At 37.0% G+C, this 12884-nt stretch overlaps 1 protein-coding gene across 1 annotated transcript in view; it reads right to left on the minus strand.

Annotated features, from left to right (window-relative positions):
* Positions 1–12884, minus strand: part of ascc3 (activating signal cointegrator 1 complex subunit 3) — a 211888-nt gene that overhangs the window by 121134 nt on the left and 77870 nt on the right. Inside the window, exons 9-10 of the mRNA XM_074683393.1 lie at positions 7082–7285; positions 2638–2778 (exon numbers count right to left, since the gene is read on the minus strand). Coding sequence (XP_074539494.1) covers positions 2638–2778; positions 7082–7285 — 345 coding nt within the window. The remainder of the gene's footprint in view (positions 1–2637; positions 2779–7081; positions 7286–12884) is intronic.

The raw sequence follows: 12884 nt of genomic DNA on the forward strand, positions 1-12884 counted from the left end.
TCACTTAACGTAAATCACATATTTTAATAGCATTTGAGATTGATAGTATGGTAATTATGCCTTCTTTCTGTTATTGTTGCATGTTTTTGTTGATTTTTGTTTTTTTTCTTCTTCTCTTATGTTTGGTTGCACGATGTTGCCCTCTTGAGATATCTCCTATCCTGCCATTGTCTGTATGAGATGTGATACCCTATAGTATGGTTTAAAATCAGACATTATGCAAATGAATGTAGTAATATATGACCCTTATGTTTATATTTGTTAAAAAATTAACTTGAAAATTAATAAATAAACCATAAACAAACAAACAAACAAAAAAAACTTACCACGGTATTAGGAAAGGCAGACTAATTTGGGAACACAGCAACATGCGACCATTGATAGTCTATTTTGTTGGGGTTTCTTTCACCCATCAGTCAAATTAAGTATCTTGACATTTTTTAGTTGTGTGTTTCTGTCCATATTTTTCTTTTAAATATTGGCTTCTTTGGGGATTGTGGGCTGAACAGTTTGGGAACTCCTACAAGTTAAGTCTTCTACTGTAAAACCCAACACCAAGCCTGCAGACTATGAACAAAACATTGCAACGTGCAACAACAGTATGCATTAATATTATAATAATGAGAACAAAGATACACAAACAGTGCGTTACAGAGAGTCTACGCAGATTTTATACAGCCCATCTGCTGTTATCCATGTTTTTAACATGTTTCCAACATGTTTCCCCTGAATCCAACATGTATGCTGACGCAGATTATTTACCACTTGTGTATCTCTGGTTAGCCTTGGGCTAAGTGACAGCTAGCTTAAGCTTCATCTGGCTCCATAAAAATAAGAGCCAGTCTCCAATGCCCAGGGGAAATGTTCATGCAGAGGGTGAATATATTAAATAATAATTAAATAAATTAAGATTTTTGCAATCTGTTGATTTCAAATGCTTAAAGTGCAACATTTGTAAATCTGTAATTTATTGTTCAGCTTCAGTAAAACATTAACGTTTAAAACATCAACACCAAAACATACAACTGGGCTGCAAAAACTGGAATCCAAGCAAATGTTTGTCTTATTTTAGCAAAATTGGCTTATTGGACTTGTTATGAGCCACATTCACCTGACAAGTCAAAGACAGTGTCTAATTTTAAGATATCAAATGACAAAAATGTTGTCTGTATTGCTTGTAAAGATAAATGTAAATACATAAATGGAAGAAGAAAACTGTTTCCTTATTGAGACATTCTAATTTCAAGAAACCTGACAGGCATATTTTCCTTTCCCCAGTGTGATTTAAAGTTGATTTGCATACATTAAGGTTGAACATTTCCTGTGTACAGGATTTGAGCCATAGTGGAGGATTAGGCTTAAAGGTTAATCATGAATTAACCTAATCCAAAGAAACCTGATCAAAACTATTTCTCTAAAGAGGACATGCAAAGATCAGGCCGGGGAAGCCTGATCTTTGTGAACTAATTTCCACCAACACATAATTCTCTCTGAAAGGCTGTTGGGGTAATAACAAAGGAGAGTCCTAAGAGAGCCAAAGACAAAAGCTAAACAGCTTGTGAAAATGTCAACTACAAGAAAGGATCAGTTAGAAAGCTGGTCAACAAAGAAGCATCAGACACTCAGAAAATCTTTGTCCATATCATGGCACTGTGTTCATGAAATAAACTGAACAGAAACCTTTAATTATTCTAAAACGTTTGATCTAGAGTCTACTGATTCAGGTCAACCAGACTGACAGATACCAGTAAAATAAAGGTGTAGGCACAGTCATCTGCTGTAGACTGGTTTTAAGTGATATGTTGTAGCTATCATCAAAAGTATAACCATTGGTCAAACTAACTCTTGAAAACTCTGATAGAAAGATCCACATTCAGTGTTTTCCTCTTGGATAAAACATCCAGAGCTGTAACTGAGGTTCATGTTTTTTTAAACTGTGTTTATAATTCTGTCAGAGACTATTACACAAGTTTATTGGCTGTAAAAATAAAAAATGCTTCAGAAACTTTACCTGCCAGCAGTGTCACACGCTGCTCTTCACCAACATCCCTGTTTTTAGCTTTATGAATCAAATGAACTTTTTGTGGCTGAATTTTATGATTCTGTGGTGGGGGCAGTAAAACTGAGGCAGCTTGCAACACACGGCTCCATTAAGAGGAAACAGAGCAGAGAAACCTGATGGAAGCTGGTGGAATAGGTTTAGCTGAAGGTTTTAAATAAAAGTGAGTTAATCTCGTCATTTTAACATATAATTGTCCTCTTTTACATGAGATCTCACAGATACAGTGCATTAAAAATGACATAATGAGCAAAATATTTGATTAATTTAGAACAAACAGCACATTATCGTATGTCAAAGCAAACTATTTTCTTAGAGGTTATTTAAAATGTTTTGCAGAGGCAGTTTTAGCACATGGAGACAGCCTTTAGATCCTTTTGTCATTGTGTCTTCTCATATTTGAAGAATAGACGATGAAAAGGCCTTTAATAAATGTTATAATTTGATCCACATGAGGGAGCTAGAGAACATGCTGAATAAGTGTAGCAGAAGCTTGAGGAAGGACTACTTTCTGTGCTCTTAGTTTGAGCTGTGATTTAGAAACATGACAGGCAACGTGTGTGTGTGTGTGTGTGTACCTGTGTTCGTAGAATCTCTCCTTTGGTTAGCTGCATGTCTCCAGTGAGTTCTTTAACAGTGATACCCAGCGGCTCCAAGCGCTTACTGAAGTAATTAGTCATCTCAGCTGCCAAGGCCTTCATCGGAGCCACGTATACGATCTGCAGAGAGAAGGGGGGGAGTTAGAGATGAATGGGATGGAGAGCAGAGAGGGGGAGTAGAAGATGGGGGTGTGGTTGGGATGTGGAGGGGGGATGCGGTACAGCAGACTGGGACTGGAAGGACACTGTGGTGATAAATGAACAAACACAGGCGGGATCATTTGTTCCCTGGCAACCTGCACAAATCACAATTTATTGAGAAATATGATGCCAGCCACCTGCACGGCTGAAGTTTAATGGTGATGTATGAAAAGTGTCCATTGTCACTGGCTGGCACCATGTGTGCTAGTGAGCAAGTGTGTGTGTGCGAGTGTGTGTGAGCAGGCCTAGATGAAAGACAGCAAAGCCTTTTGGAAGTCTAAATTATTTACGTGGATGTGAGTCAAAATACTGACTTCAATATCTAAGACTAGTTTATGCAAATGTCTCTGTGTCACTTTACACAACTTACATCAGCTTTTCTTAGCTATTCTTTAAGTATGGAAATATTTTGAGCAACATTAAGCAGTGGGCCTTGGCTGTTCACCTTTAGCTGAAGAAGAAACAAAGACATGCTTTTGTGCCCAGTGTACACTGTGTGTAAAGTTTGTGGAGGGGTGGGACGTTAACCTACACTGTACAAATGAACAGAGATGCAGCACTGATGAGGGAGGAATTAGCGAATACACACTATGGTTTTTACATTCCTGATATTTGGAATTTTGTCAACCACATGCTGAAACATGTTACAATCTTTGTTATTTTCACATTTGCCAGAATACCATCTATCCCAATTATCCACCATTAACAGTTTTTGTCATGTACAGTCATGTAAAACCTGAAAGAATGAGGCAGCTTGCCATCTGAAACATCATTAAAGCTGAGTGAGACACTGCTACTTTCAACACGCCAACTCCTCAGGGAGGTAAGTCCCAGAAGTCACTAAACCACGCCATTGCCTAATTTGCATAATATGGCATTTGCATGTTATTGTCATGGATGCTTTAGGAGAGAGGAACAACATCGAGTGAGGGACAGAAAGGGGGTAAAAAAACACTGAACATGTTTAAAACTACAAAAAAACTTTACTTTTGTTGTTTCTTGTTTTTTTTTTTTGTTTTTTAATATTTAAATATCAACCTTCCTTCTTTTATCTGGGCTTGAGACCAGCAAAAGTGACCCAAAAACAACAAGCATGGGCAATTTATTTGTGTGCAGTCGTCCGCTCTGGCTGCAGCTGAGAGGGACTGCTTTTTGTTGAGGAGAGTAAGATCAAAACAGTGTCAGCGTCTCTGAACTCCAGAAAAGTGGCTAGATTTGTTTTTAATTGATGTTTCAAATAAAAACTCACTAAATACAGCGACAAAGTCGTGGTTTTATCCACCACTTTTTACCCATCGCATCAGAGCTCACACTGCATACAAAGTTTTCCTGTACAGCAGTGCAAACAATGCCACAGGCACATCCTTTAACTTTGACTGTCTTCCCCACTAGCTATGTCCACAACACACACGCCTCCACATTTGTCCCGCTGCACTCCTTTACTTTGCGTTGCAGATGCGTATGATCGGGATGGAACAGAGTAAAACAAAGGAAAAATAAAAAGAGATCCAAACATCACAAGTATTCTGAACCAAGTCTGCCAAACCAAACAGTTCAAAACCTCCCATCCCTGGACAGTACTGAAAAACAAGCCTCAAGTCATATTTCCAACCTGACGCTGCTGCAAGGAAAGGTAACAGGAAAAAAATCATTTTCTGATTGTTTCACGCCAGGTTTCTCCTACACCCTGCTCAAACGAAAGAGGAAGCTGGGTTTTCTTTGTGTGATTCTGTAGCCACACTTCTTCCTGTTTCCTGTGTGAGTCCCTCTGCTCTGCCCTCTGTCACAGCTACACCACTAACTGCTTTTGTGTTTTCTCATAAAGATGCACGAGTTATGGAAAGAAACGAGAGAGGCAGAGATTTTACCTCATATATTTATCAGTCCTGACCTGACGGCTGAGTAGGGTTGGGTACCTTTCACATTGAAGCGATATGGTATTGATGTCTAGCACCTGGCAATCGGTATCAGTACTCAACGGTACCAATTTTCAGTACTTTTGTGTTATGTTCATACGGTAAGAAAAAATATTTATCAATAGTTTAATGTCAAAGTTTTTCAATTTGAAGTTATTCTTCAGGATATAACCTTGCAATGCTGTATTCATGTGCAGCATGAAAAATCACCTCCTCTTCTGTTCTCTCACAGTCACAAGGATGCATTTAGGCACCTAAACATGGTAATGTTTGATTTTGTGCGAATCGGTACCCGGTACTTTTGACAGAGTTCAGTCGGTACCAATATAAGTACCTAATTCAGTACCCATCCCTAAGGCTGAGATCAAAACCTCTGCACTACGGCATAAGAGCAAATTTAAAAACACAGACAGAGAAGAGTCCCTGCAGACACTCACTCCAATTATTGACAAGTCAGAGGTAATATTTTTTACTAGTTTCAGAAAAACTCATTTATTTTTTCTTTAACTGCTCTTAACAGAGAGTCAGATGTTAGTCTGTCATTAATGACTTTCTGTCCCAACATACTGTGCAGACTAAAGAGATCAAAAATGAAAAACAAACAGTTTTGGCACTGGGAGTTTGTTTTTTTTTCTTAGGTGTTGAACAGGTTTTAATATTGTTTGATTTTTAGTGGTGTAGTATTCTTCTTGTATTATGATAACTCTACAGTATGTTACAAAAACTTGTATCATGACAAAAGTTCATCTGACTGTTTGAGGGAAACAGTCATGATCGACCCTTGTGCTCTCCTGTATACTGCAAACCAAACAACGCAAAATGCAGCTGACATTCAGAATTAGTCATGTAACTTAAAATCAGGTCAAAATCAGCCTAACAAGAAACCAGGATTTGGAGGGGACAAAGTCTTGTGGAAAAGGTCTGTTCAGTTATTTTTTGATTTTCACCTTTTCTTGAGTCATTTCATGCTCACTTTGTTGAATCATATCCCATATTTCTCTGTACTGTTTTGGTCCAGTGATGATGTCTGGATGAGACAGTTTAACTCATTAACTTAACAGTCTCCAGAGGCTGGAGGACACATTAGAATGGTTCATTTCTCCAATATTATCGCTGTATGCATGATCTCTCCATTTGCTTTCTGGTCCCTTCAGATTATCAACAACTAATGTTATGACAGCTGAAGAGCTTTCCTCATGTTCAAGCTGATAGGGAAACAAATGATCTAACTTACTGGTCAGTTAGTTTAGTGTTGTTTTTCCATTAAGACTGTCTTTGTTGTTCTTGAGGTAAATGTCATGTACTTCTTGTATTGCATAAATAACCAGTATTATGAGTGTTGGTCATGATGAGCTGAGTGGGGGTTGAAGCAGGGGTTGTTCATTGTTTGTTTTTTCAAATTCCACACAGGGTGTTTTTGTTTTGTATGTGTACGTGGAACTGTTGAGAAAAAGGGAAAAGGTAAATTATATTTCGTGTATTTGTGTGATTGGAGACACTGTGTTGTATTTTTTTTTTTTCAATAAAAATATTTTGGATAAAAAAAAGACTGCCTTAGTTTTAAGGTCTACAGTACAGCCAGTCAGGAGAGGTAGCTCTAAATGTTTTAGCTCCTTTTTTAAGGAGCTGTCATGTCGTCCATCTTTTGGACAGACTCTGATTTGAAGCCTATTTTCTGAAGAGGAAACTGCACTCGATAGAATCTGAACAATCATCTGGAAATCTTTGATTCTTGAGATTGACAGAGTCCAGGTTATCAGCTGTTGTTCCTCTTCAAGCATTAAATTGTGGCTTGTTCATAAAATTTTAAAAATGCACAAAAGCCTAAATTTAGTTCTGATAATGTTGCGCTCACAGAAAAAAAGGAAAATTAATTAAATCAAGAAAAAAATGCAGCAACCATCATCAAATGACTCCTGTCAGAGGAATGCTAACTGATTTCAGCCGTCCTTCATTTGAAAGTTTTAAAAGCCTCACATTCCTAAAACTCCCAGCATCTAAATCTCTAAAGGATTACATCTGAATCTTTGCATGTGGAGTGAGTCACATTGAGACTCTAAGGAGGATCAACTCAGTAATCACAGAACTTCTGCAACATCACACAGAAATCTTTTTAAATTCTGACTGAGATTTTAAATTAAACCTAAACACACACATCCTGAGTCCAGAGCAGACCAACGCTATTAGTGTTTTTATTTATTTATTTTGTGTGTGTGTGTGTGTGTGTGTGTGTGTGTGTGTGTGTGTGTGTGTGTGTGTGTGTGTGTGTGTGTGTGTGTGTGTGTGTGTGTGTGTCAGTTTCTGACCTTAAACTCGTCCTTCTTGATGACGCCTCCTGGCTGCAGATGGTTGCGGATCTCGTGCAGGACGGTCAGCATGGCGATGTTGGTCTTACCGGCGCCGGTTGGAGCACAGATGAGGAGGTTTTCATTGGTGTTGTAGGCCGTCTCAAACACAAGAGACTGGATTCTGTTCAGACGCTTCATCCCCTTAAACACCAATTGTCCGATCTGAAGGAACACAAAGAAAGGAAGGAAAGATGGGTTATCACATCTCTGGAAACACCCATCACTGAGAATAATGTGTTAAAATATGTTTCAAGTGTTTTGCTGTCAATCATTATCTGTTGGGTCATAGACCATTTTCCTTTGGTAGAATGTCATTTTGGCATTGTGCTAATGGTGGGCAGCTCTGATGTTTTTTTGTAAGTCATAAGGCTTTTTTCCAGCTTTAATGATGTAAAACTGGATTGTCTGACAAAAAATTTCTACCTAAATTATTGATCATCAACAAAGATGATGATCACATATTATTAAAGTTCAGAAAGATGTCTGGCCACATGTCCGAAAACAAAAACATCCTCAAAACATGATCAACTATGGACTGAGGTTTGTGCCACTAGAAGCTGAATTTGAAAAGTATTAACTAATAACCAATTGCATGTTTGAAAATTTAATTTATTTGCTTTGAAATTGCTTAAAATCTCCTTGGAAATCAAATTATCTGTACTCTTTAAGTACCACACAGTTTGCAAAATTCAGAATCAGAGTTTTTCTTATGTGCATGTATAGCTTAAATATGAATCAATCTGACAAATGATATAGAAAGACAATCTATTTATTTCTTTAATCTTTGTACTTATATTTCATTAATGTTTTTTTATATGTATACTTTTAATGGTTAGTTTCTTCTGTTACATTAATTATCGTGATACACCCTGTTTCAACGTAACATTGATAATGGAAACACATGTTTTGAATGTAAACCCAATTTAAGGATGTATTTGGAAAGCTGCTGCCAAGTATGTACGATGAATCTGGAATTGTATTATTTATCCATTATTATGATATGATCCTGAGAGCATCAATTGTTTATGTGTGTATTATATTCTGTCTGGGTGGTTGGCACAAAAAAAGGGAAAATGTGTTGATATTGTCTGAAATATTAAGATATGTGTCATTGTGTTAATGACACCAACTGACACAATAAAGTGCTGAGTTACAGTTTAATTTCAGTTTAGTGTGGCACAACCATTACATCATCTCCATCACTACGTCTGTGAGGAAGAGTAATCAAGCACAGATCCACAGAAATCCTCTTTAGGTATGTTTCTCATTTTAGCTAAATTCTGTTTCCTTTTGACATGTTCTTGTCTCACGACTTCAGTACAGGACTTAATAACTGTGGCAGTCAACCTCTGTGCTGAGGTCCCCAATATCTGTGTGTCATTAGTTTTGAGCAGGATAAGTGGATCAACTGTTTTGGAAATTCTGTCTAAGAACGAAGGGTCAATGGAGTTACCTTTTTTGATCACTATACCTAACTAAGGGAAACTATACTAAACCTGGGTGCAGGGGAGTCAAGCATTTGGTTGTCTATATGGGTTTCACTTCAGATATAACGTTAGCTAACCAAACATAATGTTCATAGTACTGTACAGGCAGCAACCACTGGTGATCTGATAAATTGTGCATTTTTATAGACTAATGCTACTTTAGCAACAAAAAGGAAAAAAGCTCATGTTATTTGATAATCAAAAGTGCTGTAATTATGAGAAAAGTAGGTTTTTGTACTGTCAATATTTTTTTATTGAAGACCTGAGGATAAGCTTATCCTCAGGTCTTCAATGTATTCAAAATGCTCCCAGTGGTGACGACCACTCAGGATTAAGTCTCTGCATGCAGTAAGTCACCTGGTAGTTCATCTCAACTGGGAGTAAAACAGCAGTGAAAATAAAAGTCACATTTGTTCAGGGAGCCTCACACTTAAAAGAATGAATTCAACCACAGGCTGTTTTTACTTTAGTAACAGATAATAATTTATATCTGGGATGAATTTTCGAACCAGGTGGCTACTTTAAGTTGTGAGGTTTAGCTCCTCAGTGCAGATCAAAGATCAACAAAATGCTGCTAGTGAAAGGTAAGAAAAATTACCTGTCCCTTCAAACTGTCTTTGAAAAGATCGTAGTCCACTGGGCACTAAACATCTTAAACCACTCTTCTCGTGTTCTTTATTCGGAATATGAGCTATTCCCTCTGGAAGACGGTTCAGGGCTAGTAGAGTTAAAAGCAATCGCTTCAAACTTTCTTTCCTCCATACTTCCATCACTTTACATAAACCATCTGCAGCAACATAACACAGTGCTTTAGTGTAAGCAAAGGGCTGTCTTATTCTTGGGTTACGCCGAATAACATTGATTTTACTAAATTGGTATGTTTTGTATTTATGTATTGACATCTGTTGTGTCACTGGCATGCCAAAGTGAACACTGCTTTTACTCAGTTATTTATTGTACAACAGGCATGTTTTGTAAATTGGTCTTTCTTTCTTTCTTTCTTTCTTTCTTTCTTTCTTTCTTTCTTTCTTTCTTTCTTTCTTTCTTTCTGTTTGTTATAACTTGTGTAGGCACAGCAGCTGTTAGCAAAGATGTATTCAATTGCATCCAAACGCAAACATAGCTAGGTTGAGTCAAACTCTTGGTATATGTTGACGATGGGCTTCAAAACTTTGTATCATAAACAAATGGTTGATGTCACAGAGACTAAATCCATGTTTTGTACAGTCTCTGATTCTGTCAACATTTGCTCTGGAGAGGCTGAGTGCTTACAGTAACTGTGGTCTAATAGTGGCTAACAGGTTATCTAACACATGTTCAAACTTAAAATGTGTCCAGATTCCTCTTTGGATTTACACTTTCTACAGCCCATTGTGTTTATAGCTGATTATTCTTATGAAGTTTGTCTTATCTACAAAAGAAAGAACTAAGTAGAATAACAATTGTGTCATTTCTGTTGCCTCTTATCACCTCCCTGTAGAAGCTAATGAGAATTCAGTTCTATTTCTGATCATAGCGTCTCTGAACAGAATAACTGTGACACAATAATCAAGTTTTCCCCTCTTAATATGCGTGCAAATCTTTTCCGATGCCACCTCCACAGAAATAAATGAGAATAAACACTTGTATTGAAATGAAAATATTTTTAGTTAAGATTAATGATGGAAATGAGTTTCTTATTGAAATGCGTTTACTGGTTTATCAACTATTAGCAATAAGAGCTTCAACAATGTTTAAAGTGAAGTGAATCCCACGTTCAGAGGACCGGGACGCGCCTGTAGGTGACTGTTTTCTTTGATAAAAGCATCCTGCAGAATCTTGGAGCCAGTGAGCTGACATGAAATGAGACAGGTGATCAGTTACATGTGTCAGTGACTGAGTGCCTGTGTGAGGGGTGAGTGCACAAAAAGTGGAGCATCGGGAAGCATGAAGCAGGAGAAAATGTGTGTGGTGGGATCAGCTGTCACTCAAGATGCCCTCCGTCTGTGTTCACTATGGCAACAGAGTGCAGGTGATGGCCCTCAATCTCACACTGCCTCTGATAAGTAGAGAAATGGCCACAGTGAAGGACAGTTGGTGCTGTGCACACACAGAGTGTACACACACCCAGATGCACTGCACACACAGAAGAGTAAAAACATCCAGCTGCTGCTCAGGTGAATCACATCCTTCAAGAACAAAACTGAGCCCACTTCAAAAACATGTTTAGAGGCTGAAAAATGAATCTGATCAAACTCTCTTCAAGGCATGGATGTGGGATAACATAGGTCTGCCTGTTTTTAAAACTCTGATGACCAGGCAACAAACAACTCCAGGAAACCAACTCCACAGGGGTCACGACCTTATGTTTTAGACTATAACACTAAGAAAAAATAAAAACAAACAAACACCAATAGATTATTTGATGTGATAACAACAAAGAAAGAAATCCCTGACACCCATATGCTAATCAATTCAATCATTGACCTGCAAACACTGTTGGTCTAAAAACAGAGGGAAAACAAAAACAAATTCAAGATTGAATCAAGTAGTCATTCAGATAAAATCTGACTGGAGTTGGGTTTTTAATCAAAGCTGTTTTATTAAATACTAAGCCAGCCTGAACATAAAGAAACCTTGGTTATGAAAGCCCGTCTTTATTTTGTTTTATAAAGAATAATAATTTTTTTGAACTATCAATATAACTTAAACACATTCAATTGAAGGAAGTAGGTTATTGTTTGTAATAACTTTGTAGTTTATCATGTTTTTATCATCTCTTGAATTAAACTGCCATATCTGATTAGGATATAATCCAATTATACATTTAAATGAAGCTTTTAAAGAGGGGGTATTGTGCTTTTGTTTGGGTTTATGCTGTCTTTCTGGTGCCTTGTAGCAGCATTATATGATTTACTGCAGGATTTTTTTTTCTCTTACTTTTGTTTTATAAATCCCCATTTCAGCCTCAGACCGACACACTTTATTTAAGATGCTGTCACTTTAAGACTCCCAGCTCCTGGAACCCCCTTTCCTCTGATTTGTCAGAACTCTGGAGGCCTGTTGGAGGTGGAGCTTTGTGCGTTCATTTATGTTTGAGGCCCACCTCTACAATGTGTCATGAAACCTCAAGGAGATCCTTCATTCATCATTCATCAAGTCTCGTGCAGATCTTGTGCTTTTAAAGCCGACTGTTTTAATCAGTTAATAGACAGATTCAGGGATTTCAACAAAATTTGAACATGTGGAGGATTGAACATTTTCAGGTTTAGTCAGAACATTCAGCATTGTTTCTGTGTATCCATGTTTAAAATATGGGTAAGCAGGATACCCCCTTTTTAAGGTATATTCAAACTGAAGACATTGGATATACTTGACATCTATCAAATGAGTAGGTCTGTAAGTCTGGTAGCATACATACAAATAGAGTACTATTAAGACAGCCTTTTAGGGCTTTTTATACTAAGATATTTCACCCTGAAACTCCACATCTCATTTAGGCAACAGCTGTTTAATGCCTGGGCTACTAGATTCATAATGTTGTTTTAAATCAGCATCATTGTGCAGTTTAAAAAAAAAAAAAAAAGATAAGGAGGTAGTATAAATGTATTTTGACTTTATCCTACTCCTTTTCAAACATTCACAGCTTGTGTGTGAATTTGATCTGTCAGTGGATGGCTGTAAGAGCCTGATTGGAAACGACGACCAAAAACAAAATCTAAAACATGTAATTTAAACAATAAATGAACCAAAAGTATGATAAATGTCCCGAAATGTAACAAGTGGTTCTATTTTCAGAAAATGTATTACATTTTAGGCTCAGCATCCTGTTATATTTAGGCTCAGTAATAACATTTTTGGGTTGTTGTTCCATTTCAATATCTCATTACATACCAGTCTCTACCAGATGTTAAGTATGTTTTTTTGTTTTTTTGTTTGTTTGTTTTTTGTTTGTTTTTTTTTCCCCAAAGTCTTTATTTACTTTTATGTTCTTTTGAATCTTTTTTCATTTTCTTTATTAAAAAACAAAAACACATATTTGAACTTGGACAACAAAACAAACCAAACAACATCAGCAATTTATTGCTAAAACTTTAGTACAAGACAACACTTTTTCCAGATGGTTTTCTTTGGTTAAATAAGCATTTTAAATTCAAGTGTCCACTTTTTTGGACAGAATATAAAATTAGTTGACAACAGTATCAAAAATGATTATATTTTGTTAAACATAAAAAAGTATTCTCCTTAAACGTTCACAGTCTGATATGTTGCAGTATCATTTCCTCAGTCTTTTA

Source organism: Halichoeres trimaculatus, unplaced genomic scaffold, assembly GCF_033239565.1.
Source record: "Halichoeres trimaculatus isolate MK-OKI-2021-1 unplaced genomic scaffold, fHalTri1.1 fHalTri1_scaffold_12, whole genome shotgun sequence".
Classification (NCBI taxonomy): Eukaryota; Metazoa; Chordata; class Actinopteri; order Labriformes; family Labridae; genus Halichoeres; species Halichoeres trimaculatus.